The 14,825-nt window shown below is 44.2% G+C and overlaps 2 protein-coding genes across 2 annotated transcripts in view; one reads left to right on the forward strand and one right to left on the reverse strand.

The window, feature by feature from the left end:
• The window catches only part of MTRR (5-methyltetrahydrofolate-homocysteine methyltransferase reductase), a gene marked incomplete at its 5' end in the record, with an annotated part of 29,154 nt that extends 28,289 nt beyond the window's left edge, over positions 1-865 (reverse strand). The window contains one exon of the mRNA XM_079702218.1: positions 737-865. Within this exon, the coding sequence (XP_079558344.1) occupies positions 737-865 (129 nt within the window). The remainder of the gene's footprint in view (positions 1-736) is intronic.
• A 2,214-nt stretch (positions 866-3,079) lies between these two features.
• On the forward strand, positions 3,080-10,498 carry FASTKD3 (FAST kinase domains 3; the record flags this gene model as incomplete). Its single annotated transcript, XM_079702817.1, has 6 exons — positions 3,080-4,514; positions 5,186-5,271; positions 7,268-7,442; positions 8,518-8,587; positions 8,924-9,038; positions 10,169-10,498. The coding sequence occupies 6 exons, from the start codon at positions 3,080-3,082 to the stop codon at positions 10,265-10,267; spliced, it is 1,980 nt and encodes a 659-aa protein (XP_079558943.1). The 3' UTR covers positions 10,268-10,498.
• Positions 10,499-14,825: the final 4,327 nt, after the last annotated feature.

Consider the following 14,825-nt stretch of genomic DNA (forward strand, 5'->3'; position numbering starts at 1 on the left):
AACTAGAGATGTGGGAAAGACCAGAGGAGGTTGTGAACTTGAGAGTGCACTGCAGGGGTGGGTTTTCAAGTACCGAGCTGAATTTGAGGGCTCAGTGGCTGGCACATCACTGTGTGGTATTAGGAATCGCCCCTGCTCGTTGCTAGGGCCTGAACTGTATGAAACTATAAGCTGAGGGTCTCAATCAAACAGTAAGTCTGGGCACAGATCTGTTACGATCTCATGTATCCTAAGGTGGGAACTTCTGCAGAGACCGAACGTGATAAAAACAAGCAGTCCCAAGTCTACTGCAGATCCTTACACCTCCACTTTAAATTCTATTTCACCAAAGAATTCAACGGTTCTTCACTTGGAGGAACTCTGGCATGAATTTCAGGGAAGTTACAAACGGGGCAGCGGGATTCATGAGGTGGAAAGCTCCCATGTTCCTGTGAACACGCACACCTCATTTGTGCCCAGGCACCCCGTGAGAAAAACAAGGCGAATACTACTATTTCCATTTACAGTTGAGAGCAGTTACTCGTCTTAGTTTTTAAGACTATGTAGTTTAATTCAAAACACACACATGTAGGAAAACACTGGCAGGAATCTTGCAACACAGTTGATAAAATAAATTTCTAAGTGTTAAAAAAAAAAAAAGGATCATGGTGGCATTCAGCGTCCCACTGTGTTGTTTAACGTCGCTTCCCAACCAGAATACTTCAAAGTATGAAACACCGTAAAAACCATGACTTACCTTATGAGACTCACTAATACAGTGAAGATCTGCAGAAAAACCATACGCAACTGCTTTTTCACTTATTTCTTCGGCTATGGCCTTTGCCTGTCCTTGCTGTGTAGCATAGAGTAACAAAAACCTCCTCATCACTTCAAAGCATCTGCTACAGCTGTAACAGTTACACTGAAAAACAGAAAAGGGAAAAAGGGATTTCCTTTTTAATGAAGTAGTAATCAACCTGCAGGTATGAATTCTCTTAATTTAAAATAACTGCAACTATATCCACAGATAATACGAAATATACTTCTAAGTTTGTTTGTTAGTATTAATTCTAAAGGTTGAAGAGAGAGAATTCATTAAACCAAGGAGGATACAAGGTATGAAGCTCGAATTGCGCGGCTCATAAATCACATTCTGGGGCCAGACTACTGGGGCTTGAATCCAGCCACGATGGGTCACTCCCAAGAGCAGAACTTTAGGCCAGCTTCTCAACTGACCGGTGGCTCAGCTCCCGCATCTTCAGAGCGAGGACGATGACCACAGCCACCCGACGAAAACAACGGTTGATGGAAACAGCACCGCTTATTATCATAGCTAAGGACCCGGAGCACTTCCCAGGAGCCACGCACGGTCCTAGGAGCTTCAAAGCATGAGCCCCTCAGCCCCATAACGACCTCGTAGAGCCGCTATTGCACCCCGCATTTCTCGGGGGCGGCTCGCCGGCACCCGCACAGCAAGGTCGGGCGGAGAAACAGCGGAGCATGAGCCTGCGTCCGGTCGGGTCCGCGCTTCCAACATTCCTGACCCTCCGGTGCCCCGTCCGGACGCCCTCGCCTGACCCTGCGCCCGAATGTGCCCTTTGACCCCGTCTAGAAAAGTGCCGACGGAGGAAGGGCCCACAGGGACCTGCGGGACCGGCTCCGCTGTGCAAACGCCGCGGCGCCACCGGGAACCCGCTCCCAGAGGCAGCGGGGAGGCCTCAAGGCCGAGTCCCTGGCGCAGCCCGCCCTCCGCGCGCGCCGCCCTCAGCCCCGAGGGGCCGGGGTCCTGACCGACCCGCACGCGCCCAGCCCGGCTGGGGGAGGGACGCGGAAGCCGGTGTCCTCGCCGACCCCGAGCCGCCCACCCTCGGGCCCGTGCTGGGCGGGCGCCCAGATCTGGAAGCTGTGGCCCCCGTGCCCTCACCTGCGGGGGTCCGGCGGGGACGCCGGGGAAAGCGCAGGTACCGCGACCCCTGCTCCCGCGCCTGCGCACACAGTCGGCGCCCGAGACCAATAGGAAGCTCGGGAAAGGAGCTGGGCCAATCACGGCGCGCCGGACGTGGGGCGGCTCCCCTCCAGGCGCAGGCGCCGAAGCGCTGGGCCCCGGCGCGGCGCGCGCGTACGGGGGCCCACGAGGCTGCCTTTCCTTCAGGGTTTGCTGGGTGCCCCGGCGCGCCGAGTCCGGTAGGTGTCCACGCCGGGTTTGGGCTCGGTTGTTCCGGCCCGGTGGGCGTGGCCCGCGGTTTCGCTAAGGCGCCCGCGCTCCCTGGCTCGCCCCTCTCTTCGGGCGCCGCTCCCGCCGGTTTGGGGGGCGCCCGGCCCGTGGGGTCCTTTCCCTGCAGGGAGGACGCGGTCCCCGGGGCCCCCCGTCCTCCCCGTCCTGCGCACTCGTGTTCCCAGGTTCCACAGCGGGGGTGTTCAGGTGTGGGCGCGCCACCCACCTTACCCCGTCGTTGACCAGCGTCTTTTTTTATTTTACTGACATTTCTTTCTTCCCATCTAACCAAGCTAGACCTTCTTGTTCCTCGGTCCTGGAACAAGATCCTAACTGAGGGGAAACCCAACACCTCAAGGCCCTTTAAGCGCTTTTTTCACCCTTGCTTTGACCCATCCGAATTAATGGCCACCTTACCCGTTGCCTCTTTTGGGGAAGTTGCACCAAACGCAATTCCTTCCATCAACCAACACATAGGAGGCGTGCTTAGGATCCAGACTACCTGAGTTGAAGCCTAGCTCTGCTCCTTAATAGCTGTGTAAACTGGACCACGTGACATTTTTGTACTTCAGTTTCCTCGTTTTTAAAATGACATCAAAATAGTTAGTTCGTTGTGTTGGGAGAATTAAGTACAGCCTTGCCTGGCAAATGAGATTGATTATTACGAGATCCAGCCGCTGTTCTAAGCTCTAGGGTGCAGAGACGCTGCTCTTCTGGTACTTCTGTTTGCGTGGGAAATGTTTAGTGGGAATCATTCCTTTTGGGGTACTCATCCTTACTTCCATAAGCATTGATGTTGAATAAACTGTGTTCTAGTATATTTGACCGTGTTTTTTTATTCTTTTAACGTAGTTATAAATCAAGAGGAGTTGAGAGTCTGGTGGCATGGCTTTAATTACCTTGCGGAGGAACCTTTGTCATTTATCTGATTTTCGGATACATGGAGCTGTGGCTGGTCTGAAAACTCAACGTGTCATTTGTGTTCACAAGACAGTCAAGGAGCATCTGTGTCCATGGTTCTGGTCACTGCAACTTGAGCCTGTTAGGGTCAGGTTCCATCATGCCCATTCTAAAAAGTACCATTCAGAAAACGGAAATGACCTTCATCCAGTTGGTGAGCCAGTGTTCTCTCAAGTACACGCTTGGGACAGGTCTGAACACAGTGTTAAAAATGTGGATGAACAGATATTTTACAGGAGACTAAACAGCTTCGCTTCATCGGAAGAAGTCTTACATTATATAAGCACTCTGCAGACTTTGCCTGTTACTATGGCAGCAGGAGCCTTACATCGGATTTGTGAAATGGAAAAAAAAGATGATGATCAAAGGTTGCCAAAAGAAATACTGGAGAATAGCGCCTTTCAAGCTTTGTGTAATCAGTTTGCACAGGACCCCTCAAACCTGTCAAACACGGGTTTGGTGACTGCTTTGCAAGCCCTGACCCTGTATGTGGATCCCCAAAGTCGCTTGCTGCTGAGCCTCCTTGCAGAGTGCCAGCATCGTCTCGAAATGGGTAGCCTGGACATTCACAGTCTTTGTATCCTGGGGGAATGTCTGATTAAACTGCAAGGTCCAGGTTGTTCGACACTAGACCTGATTATATATCAACTTCAAGGTGAAAATTTGGAAGAATTTACCCCCGAGGATATTGTGACCCTTTACAGAATACTGCAGGCATGTCCTGAAAAAGTTGACCAACAACAGACGTTTTTAAATAAGATAAATAACTTTTCTCTGTCAGTAGTTTCCAACCTGAGTCCTAAGTTACTGAGCCAAATGCTCACTGCCCTGGTGGTCCTTGATCAAACTCAGGCACTTCCGCTGGTTATAAAATTGGGTAAATATGTTGTGAGGCATATCCCTCGTTTCACTAATGAAGAGCTCAAAGAAGTCTTAGAGGCATTCATCTACTTTGGGCACAATGACAGATTTTTTACAGAAGCCCTAGAGCAACATGTCGCTTCAGTCTGTCTCACTCTGGATCCCGAGGTTGTCAGCAAAGTCATGGAGTATTGCAGTAGAAAGCTGATTTTTTCAAAACCCATCCTCAATGCAGTGGCAGAAACTTTTGTTTGTCAGTCAGAAAAATTTTCACCTAATCAAATTGCTGAGTTAATTGAACCATTTGGAAAACTCAATTATTTGCCACCAAATGCCTCTGCTTTATTTAGGAAGCTAGAAAACATACTGTTAACTCGTTGCAATTATTTTCCACCCAAAACACTATTGAAACTTCTCCATTCATGTTCACTTATTGAATGCCATCCAGTCAACTTTATGGCCAAAATATTCAGCCCGTATTTTCTTCAGCAGCTGCAAGGTGAGTTGGTGATTACTTCTGAGAGTAGAAAACTTAGCGTTTGAACTTGTGATGTTTTCAAGTCACATATATACCTTTTTTATTGAACAGTGCTTTGCCTTTATTTTTTCTTCCATAACGATCTAACGAAGAAATCTGAAGCTGCAGATGCTAATATAAACACAGAATTAAAGAATGCTAGAACATGGCATGGAGAGAGAAAACAGTTTCGGGTAAACAGACTCTGCTGCCCTAGCTGAGAAACTGAGTCTTCTTGCAGGGATCTGGTGATGGCTGTGGCAGTGTCACAGTTACATGTTAGCGTCTTTGATGAGAACAACTGTATCACTCCTTTTTTTTGAGAAGATGTTCGTCTTAATTCAAAGCCACCCAAATATGCCGGAATCTAGATCTCCGTAGGTAAAGGAAATTCCCACAAATTCTACTAACATACATTTGTCACTTTTAATTATATTCTCTAGTTAGGAGCATGTGTTCTTGGAAGCCAAAATGAGATTTCACTGAGATGGGAGGCAAGAAGGTATAATTAATTCTAACAAGTTCTTTTCCTAGTGTCATTTAAAAGTACCTTACTGGAGTGAATTAATTAATGTGCATTCTGGATATTCTTTTCTCTTATTACACACACCAAAGTTCAAGCTTAACTATGACTGGGATGCTTTTTATTTCAGGTGAAGAGTCCTATTTGGACAGACTGAGCCTAGCACAACTGACCCAACTTTTCTTAACCGCGATTCTAGAATGCCCGTTCTATAAGGTAAAAGCATGAGCTGCATTGCTTTATTTCCCTACAGGGATGGTATTCTTTTGCCTCCGTCTTCCTCTCCAACACCTCCGCTGCTCCCGAATCTTTTAAGTTCCTTCTCTTTTGAGCTGTCTCAGTAACCTCATTAGAAAGCAGAATTTTCATTCACTTGGAGTAGTTGCCACCAGATAGCCTTTTCTCTAATAAATTGACCCTATTCCTGTGTTCTTGTCCTTGAAAGAACCACTTCCTACGGTGTAAGATTCTTAGAAGGTTTTATCAAGTATGGCAGGCTTATGAGTCTTAGTGCTCCTAGACTTACTCTAGGGATTTTAAAGGGTTTTAGCATTCCCCATGGCTGTTGGATATAGAAGTGTGAATTTATGCACTGAACAAATCCTGAACCATTCCTGAGTATGTTCTTAAACCAAGCAGAAGTTTCCCTCTTACGTGATAGAATTCAGTTTACATGGAGTTCGAGCTTTGTATAAAGCTTTCTAAGGATCCATTCTCCTAACTTAATCAGGCACGTTGTTTAGGATCAGAAATGGTACCTCCAGACCTGCTCATTCCTGCCTGGTTCTCCGTGCTTGACTGAACCATGTTTATGAGTAGCTCATAAACACCATCTAGTTTCTCTCTTCTCATGGAATGGGACTATTCACACTACAGTTTGCTTTTATTCCCAGTATATCATGGACATTCTTCAGGGGTAATAGGTAAAGATCAAATGTATACTTTTAAAGAATGGTCTGATATTTCACGGTATTTATTCTGCTGTCCCACCATTGATGGATTTTCAGGCTTTTTCCAACGTTTGTCTTGATCAGCCGTGCTGTCATAAACATACTTACATATCCTGTCATACTGGAACCTTTTTGTTGTTTTAATCTAAAGACTAGATTCCTGAATGTGGGATTACTGGATTAATTTTCAATAGAGACTGACAGATTTTTTTTTTCCCGTATAGTTGTAGATGTCATATTTCACCAGCAGTGAATGAAGGTGACCACGTCTCCCCATTTGTGTTGCAGTGTGTTCTTAGTCCCTTTAATTTTGTCATTTGACTCAGTGAAATGTCGTGTCACATGCTTCAGTTGCACTTTAACGAGCGATAATGAAGTTGAGCATATTTTCAAATGTTTACTGGTCATTTACATTTGTTATGAATTGCCTTGTTACACCTTAATTCCTATTTGTATAGAGTTGTTTGTCTTTCTCTTTTGTATTTGTTTTTTGTCCTAGAAAACATTGTAAAACATATTAACTGTTAAGTACGTTGTACATATTTCTTCCTGGTTTGTGGTTTTAAATGTTGTTAGTTTTAATTTAATATTGTTTATGATGCCTTTTTGCTATACAGAAATTTTTAAGTTTTCTGTAGTCAAATTATTCATTTTTTATGGCTGCTGGGTTTCCTATATTGTTTAGGAATATTTTATGACTCCTAAAGTAATATAAATATTTTACTAAATTTTAAAAATATTATTTTCCATACTATATTTGGATCTTTAATTTACTTGAAATAGATTATAGTCTGTAATGTGTGACAGAACTCTTAGTTCTTTTCCAGATGGATAACCAATTGCTAGCACCATTATTACATAGCTGTCCCCTTTTCTTTCTAAATTGAAATGTCAGCTTTATCACAATTTCCACTATTAAAAACTTCAGCTGTGTTTCCTCAAGGCCCTTAAAGCAATTCTGAGAGTTCCAAAGGTGTTTCTTGAGCTTTCTTTCTTTCTTTCTTTCTTTCTTTCTTTCTTTCTTTCGGTGACCATTGGCTACATTTAAAACACATTTAAAAGATATTTTGGACTATTGGGCTTGAACTATAACAAGAATATTTGGCATTGTCATTTTGAGAAAGGTATTTGTCCTAAGTCCTGGAGAAGCATCATGCCTATAAAGTAATATTGGGTCAGACTTTTATACTCAGGCAACCTTCATTTTATTCTCTGATTTTGTATCTTATTTTTCTTTCTCGTGTTTGCACATACATTTTTAGGGTCCAAAACTTCTTCCTAAATATCAAGTGAAATCATTTCTTACTCCGTGCTCTTCCCTGGAGACCCCCATGGATTTTCAGCTTTATAAATCTGTGATGATTGGACTGATTGACCTTTTAGGAGCAAGACTGTACTTTGCTTCAAAAGTGTTAACACCCTATTGTTACACGATAGGTAAGTAGTAGGGAGTTTTGTTGTTGTTAACTAGACCTCAGCGTGCTGTCCTCTGAGGGAACACGTGGGGCTTAGTAGCCACCAAGGGTCTGGAAACAAAATGAAGTTGGCCCTTCCCTGAAGGCAAATTGGAACAGGGGTGGGCGGTAGGGCTGAAGAGTCAGGACTCCATGTTAGCCACATAGTAGCCGAATGCCTTTGGGCATCCTTTCGGGGCATTCATTTGCTTGTTCTCATCTGCAAGATGAGAGTAAGAGGGGTAGTGACCTCAAAGACTTGTTTAAGGACAAAATGAGGTAACTCAGACTAACACCTGGGAGACAGTAAGTGCTCAGTAATTGTTAGCTGCTCTCATCTTCTTGGCCAGTGCTGTCCAATGTAATAGCCACACATACCAGTAGCTACTTAAATTTAAATTAATTCCAGTTTTGAAAATTCACAGTTCAGGTCCCCAGTCGCACTAGCTGCACTTGAAGTGCTCGGTAGCAGGTATAAGCGTTTGCATTATCGCGGACGGTGCCGACTACAAAGTCCTCCTTTCAAATTAATGAGTAAAGGACAGTGAGCTCAGGGAGGACAGTGCTTCCAGGCTTCAGGTGGTCACATCTCACTCCCCCCCTTATGGGCTCCTTTGACAAGGAAGGAAGGGGGAGCCTGCCGGCGCCCAGGGCCCATGTGCTGGGCTGCCGGCTGCTTCACCTTTCCTGGGTACTGGAGCTCCAGGGATGCAAGGTGCCAGCTGCACAGGTGTCTGACTTAAAGGATTTTCTTCACTATTCCCACCAGTTGTTACAAGGAGAGTAAAAGTGTGTGTGATTCACATCGTGCCCCAGATACCTTGAGGGCCCCTTCCTTGTTTTAGTGCAGTGGAGGCCCTCTTAGTTTAAAGCTGACTTGGTTGGGCAAAGCTCTGATTAAATTAAAATTCTCACCATCGTCTGGTGTGGTCATTACTTTGCAGCCTTCTGCCCAGTTGATAAATGCAGTATGGAAGAAATCAAAACAACAAGGAGAAAAGGAAGCTAGTGTTTGTGAGGGTATCACACGAAGAATTTTTCCTTTCTTCTCTTACCAGATGTTGAAATTAAATTAGATGAAGATGGATTTGTATTACCATTTACAGTTGATGAAGATATACATAAAAGGTAAAGAAAACTGTTGTGGTTTATATGTTATAAGACTTGTTGAGGTTAATACACAGGGATTGTTTTCTTAAGAAAGTGAAAAAAGTAGACATGGTTCTGAAAATTAAAACACTATGGCATACCAGTTTTGGAAATTCCATGTAATATCTTGTGAACCTTAATTTAATTAAGTTGAGTGCTTTTCAACAGATTAATGGATAACAGTCATGATTCATTTGAAAATAGTATTGGCACAAAGGAATAGCCAAATCCCAAATAAACTCTGGCAGCTCAAACCATATAAATACTTCGGATTGTTTTAAAAATTAAGTTTCCCTCTCCTCTTTGGTTTTTTAGGGTAGCACTGTGTATTGATGGTCCAAAAAGATTTTGTTTGAATAGCAAACACTTACTGGGAAAGGAAGCTACTAAACAAAGACATCTGTACTTACTTGGCTATCAAGTTGTCCAGGTATGGTTTTGCCTTTTTTTTTTTTTTTTTTTTTTTTTTCCTAAAAGCCATTTCTAGTTCAGATTTGCTTTTTGCAGGATACTAAGTAGTATGCCAGCCCAGTGGACCAAGGCTCTTAAGTCTGGTTTAAATGCCAGCTTTGTTCATTAGGCTTAAGTCTCTTGATTTGTAATTTGAAATCACAATTTTCAAATTTTCTCTTTTCCAAAAGTGAGACATACCTAAATTCTGTATAAGCTGTGCTTTACTTTGCTTTTAGAATTACTAAATTATTGGAATATCATTTTGTTTTAATTTTCCTTTGATTTAATGACTAGAATGGACAAGATGACCCATTAAAAGCAGGATCTTCTTCAGTTTTTAATGTTTAAGACTCTTATTTGTATTTACATCGTAGATCACTTAGCAAGGTCTTAGGTGACGAGTCGCAATGAATGTCCATGGAGCTTTCCATTCTCTAAGCTGTCTACCAATCTGCTCTCTGCTTTCCTGTCTGGTTACTTTTTTCCTTTCCGTCTTGTACATACCCAGATTAATTTTCCTAAAGTGAATTGTGCCAGTGTGTGCCTAGAAACCTTCATTGTTTCCTTACTGCTTATGCAATAAAGACTACATCTACATCTCAACATTCTAGACCCTTCGAGGTCTGCCCGCAGCCAGGCCCTCTGCTCCCAGCTCAGTGGTCTCTTCTGTCTGGCCTTTCTCCCTTTCCGACACGAGTCAGGTGGTCCCCACCTCTCTGAGTGTCTAATTCTGGCTGTTCATCAACTCCCAGCTCAGGTTGACCTTTCACCCTAATCTAAAGTGTCGACTCCCTCTCAGCACTAGAGCACCAATTTTTTTTGCATGTTCTGCTTAGTATTACTGCCTACTTTTTGTATATTTTAAGTTAGCACCTAACTTTTAAGTTCCTTGAGGACAGGGATCATGTCTGATCCTTATTTAGACGTTCCACCTATTGTTGAGCCTCGGCTACCTCGCAACACCGTTACAGGCACCGCTGGGACCTCTGCCTGCTGGGAGCCTCCATGCTGCTGTGGGGAGGGTGTGATAGGCGGACAGGCTAACCAAACCCAAGGTAATTTCAGATTATGAAGGATGAGGATGGATTTATTTTCCTCTCTTTACAGATTCCTTATTACGAGATTGAGATGCTAAAATCAAGACTTGAATTAGTGGAATATTTACAAAGAAAACTATTTTCTCAAAACTCTGGTGGTCACTGGTAACAAGAATGAATACTGACTTCAGAACTCAAATAGTGAAAGAACTTGCAAATTAGCCATTTATTTACGGACTGTGGTGATCTGAAAGGGGTCTCTAGTTTCCTTATACCATGTATACACTTATCAGTAGCAAATTTAAAATTAATTTTAACCTTCATTTAATACTGGTATCAGATACTTTTATACATGAAACAGAATCGATCAAGTACAATAAAGGAATGTAATGAGTAAGTGTCATAATTTTAAGTCTTGTGTTTTGTGACAGTTATCTGCTAACTGAAAATGTATTCTTGAGAGACCTTTGTTTCCTCTTCTAACAAATGTAAGGAAGAAATTTTATCTCCCGGTTTTTTCTTTTGTATTTTGTTAGAGGAAGTAATATATGGTAAGGAAAAGGAGCAGTGAAAAATAGACGAGTACTTTGGATGTAAACATATATATTGTAGACTTATGCAAAAATAACTCTTAATAATATTTTGTATTGGTATAGGAGCTTTATATATATATATATATATATATATATATATATATATATATATACACACACACACACATACACATATATATTATAATTTTTTACATAAAGGAATAGAGATGTAAAAAAAGCAACTTAAGTAGGGTTTTGTGGGGGTGTTTGGAGGGAGAAACTTCTAAATTTTAAATTAAGCATGGATTAAAATTCTTTAGTTCATTGCAGATGCTTCATTGTCCCATTATGGTCAAGTTAAAGTTTTGGGCTAAAAGCGTTCTGCACCCAACTACAGTGTACGTGTTGGCCAAGGGGGTGGGGTGTGGGTGTCCCACACAGCACTCAGCAGTGCTCCAACACCAGCTGGGGGCCCGCAATTCAACTCCATTCTGACACCATCTACCTGGAGGCAGCACCAGCTCCCACAGGTTGAGGGCTCAGTCCCACAGGACTGCCCGCTCCCCACCACCCCCCTTTCAGATGCCAGTCACAGGTCCAGGTTGTCACATGACCTGTGCTTCTGACCAACCGGCTATAGATTGGGGGGTCCAATGACCCCCTCCTTGGGCTCCGTTAATTTGTTAGAGCAGCTCATGGAACTCAGAGAAACATTTTACTTACCAGATTACTAGTTTATTACAAAAGGATGTAACTCAGGAAAGCCAGATGAAAGACACTCTTAGGGGCAGGTATGGGGAAGGGTGTGGAGTTTCCTTGCCCTCTCCAGGCACCATTCTCCCCTAAACTCCACCTGTTCACCAACCTGGAAGCTCTGAATCTGGTCCTTTTGGGTTTTTATGGAGACTTGATTACATAGACTTAAATAGCCACACAAAGAGGTAAGAGCAGTTTGTTATAAATGCTATGAAAAAAACAGTATAGCCTAAAACCTTCCTCCGCCTTTTCCATTTATCTAAATCCTTCTCCATCGGGACCTTTGTTCCCGGTTGCCCTAACTGGAATGAGGTGCTCCTTCTTCTGCACCTTTAGTTACATCCTCTCCTGAGCCTTTGTCTCATTTGGCTCTCCCTTACCCTCTTCATTCATTCATTCATTAAACATTTATTAAAGAGCTGTGATCATGCTGGGCACCCACTGACTGTTAGAGCTGCAGAGGGAAGCAGAAAAGAGCTCCTGCCTGGAGGGGCTATGGGTGATTATAGTGATGAGCCAGCTGGCAGTCCCGATGCGTGAGCAGGACACTGGAAGGCAGAAGATGTCAGGCCTGCCTGGGGTGCGGGAGGAGGCTTCTTGGAGTGATCTGTGAGCTGAATTCAAAGAAAGGGAGGCAGGGCTTCCCTGGTGGCACGGTGGTTGAGAGTCCGCCTGCCGATGCAGGGGACACGGGTTCGTGCCCCGGTCCGGGAAGATCCCATGTGCCGCGGAGCGGCTGGGCCCGTGAGCCATGGCCGCTGAGCCTGCGTGTCCAGAGCCTGTGCTGCACAACGGGAGAGGCCACAACAGTGAGAGGCCTGCGTACCGCAAAAAAAAAAAAAAAAAAAGGGAGGCAGGTCTCTGGTGGGAGAGCATTTCAGGCATCGCCGTGGCCAGAGCACCCAGCACAAAGCAGACGGTCGCCGTGGAGAGTGAGGCCAGAACTGACTGGCACTGTTGGTTTTAAAGCAAATTTTAATCCTGAAAATGTGCATGGATATGCTATGAAAATAGTTTAGGCTAATAAACAGATACGAGACTGCTGATTTCACCAGTTGGAGTAAATTTGGCAAGTTCCATAAGATTATAAAGCCATATGTCCTTATAAACTGAATCCTCAGGCCACTAATATCTTAATGTCTACCTATGTAAGTAAATATGATGTGAATTTTCTCGTTGAAATTACATATACAGTATGATAACTCCTGGTACCATATATTAATAATGTTTTTACATAAGACATACTCTTGCTGTTGTTTTTTAAAAGTAAAAGCAAAGCAAGGGAAAAAAAGCAAAGAAAGAAAAAGAGGTGAAAAAAGTTTAACTTGCGAGCATAACCCCTGAAGCAACAGGGATCATCTTCAGACCAGCCGCGAGAGGGCAGCAAAGGTTAGGACATTTATTGGGCTTCAGCAGTGGAACCGAGATGATCCCTGCTCCCAGGAGGAGAGAGTGTAGCCTGCGCGCCTGTTGGCGGGGGCAAGGGAGGCGGGCGGCAGGCTGGAGCTGTGGAATGGTGCGGTGACAGGTCTGCCTGAACAAAACAGGCAATTTTCCATACCTTGACCTAAAGAAGGAATGCTGTTTGGCTGAACCAAGCCTAGACAGGGAGGGTAGATGGCATCTTGGGATGAAGAGATGCTGGTTGGTTCTTTGACCAGGATTCTACCTGCCGACTCTGTACACCTGGGTGCATTTGGAGACTTGGTAAATATTCATTAGGTAGAAGAAAGAATAGGAAGGAGCAGCACTGAGCCTATTTGATAGAATTCTGGGGGGTAAAAAGTCAGTTCCCTCTAAAAAAGCTGGACCCTTCCCTGAATTTGTACACAAATTCAGGGAGGGGGTCTTGGCTCCATGGTGGTGAATAAGCCTCCAAAAGCTGAGATTTCCCCAAACTGGAAGCATATCCAGACCCACCTGGAGTCTAAATACATAGTGTAGGATTGTTACCAAACCAAACTCGGGTCCGCCCACCCACGTGCAGCAAAGCCAATCTCCTGACACGGGGCTGTGGTGAAGGAAAGTGCAGCATCTATGGCAGGCACCAGGCAAGGAGTCCAGGCAGCTGGTGCTCAGAAAGCCTGAACCCCCCGGTGGGCGTCAGCAAAGCATTTTTAAAGGCCAAGTGAGGGAGGGGGCGTCCCAGGGTGTGTGATCAGCTAGTGCACAATTCTCTGATTGGTTGATGGCGAGGTAACAGGGTGGTGTCGCAGGGGTTAACGTTGTCAGTCCTTAGGCTCTGGGGGCTACGTGCTTATGGTCATCAGGTAGTTAATTTCTTCCATTTAGTGGTGGTTTTAGCATCTGTTAAACAACTCAGGAAATGTGCATCAGGTACCATTGTCTATTATCTGGGTACTTCAGAGAGGAACCACAGCAGAGGACATGGGAGAAGGGACTGTCCCTGAAAGGCCCCTTAGGGTCCTGCTCCATTTCAGGATCATGAAATAAGTCGTTCCTTGTCAGCTGTATGGCCAGTACCTGGAAAACAGTAAGTGCTCCGCGAACCATGAGGGCTCTTGTTGTCATTGGTACAAGAGTTACGTTGCAGTCAAACTTCACTGTTACAGCTCCTGGAGAGGGAGCCCATCAGGGATGCTCTATAAGGAGGAGCACCGTTGCCTTGATGGTTAAGACTCCTGGAGCAGCAGCTTGAACCCGTGGCCACTCCTTTTGCTAATTAGCATCACAGACACCCTGCTGAGAAACCTCATTCTGCAAAACCTTTGCTGTAATAAGAATGGAACACGCCTCTATTGCCTGCAGGATCTGAGCCTCGTGGGTCATTCTGGTGCAGAGAAGCAGCCTTGATTTACAAGACGATGCGGAGCTTCAGATAGAGGGTTTGGGACACAAACCCCCTTACCTTTTTCTTATCTCTGAGCATCCCGGTCGTCTTCTCAGGCCAGGCCTCATGTTAGTTCTCTTATACACAAGCTTGCTCTCTGCATCTTCAGCCCAGCCTTGTTCAATTTCACCCACATCCTCTACTCATCCTGTCATCCCTCTGCCTGGTTCCTCTGGTGTGCCGGCTCCCTTGCCTGTGTAGTCAATAAGCCTTACCTTTTGTTGGTGTTCTTTGGCTTTTGGCTCCATCATAAGAAATTTTGCCTTAATACACTTGAAATCCCATCTCAGAAAAAAACTGAACATCTCTGTCCCCATCTCCTCCCACAGTCTCTGGTATATAGGGCACACTATTTGTGTCTTGAACTGATATTCTGGGTTCTAATGTTTGCAATAAACAATATCTCAGTAATTCTACTGTAAATTTTATTATGGAAAACACTGAACACATAAGTGAGAAAGAATAGTATAATGAATTCACATGAGTCCCTTTATTCAGCATGACAAAATACCCAAATTTTCCAATTCTGTTTCATCCATTTACTCCCATATTCTTTTTTTTTCTTTTCCTTTTTTATTGGAATGTTT

This window comes from Hyperoodon ampullatus (genome assembly GCF_949752795.1).
Source record: "Hyperoodon ampullatus genome assembly, chromosome: 4".
NCBI classification, from domain to species: Eukaryota; Metazoa; Chordata; class Mammalia; order Artiodactyla; family Ziphiidae; genus Hyperoodon; species Hyperoodon ampullatus.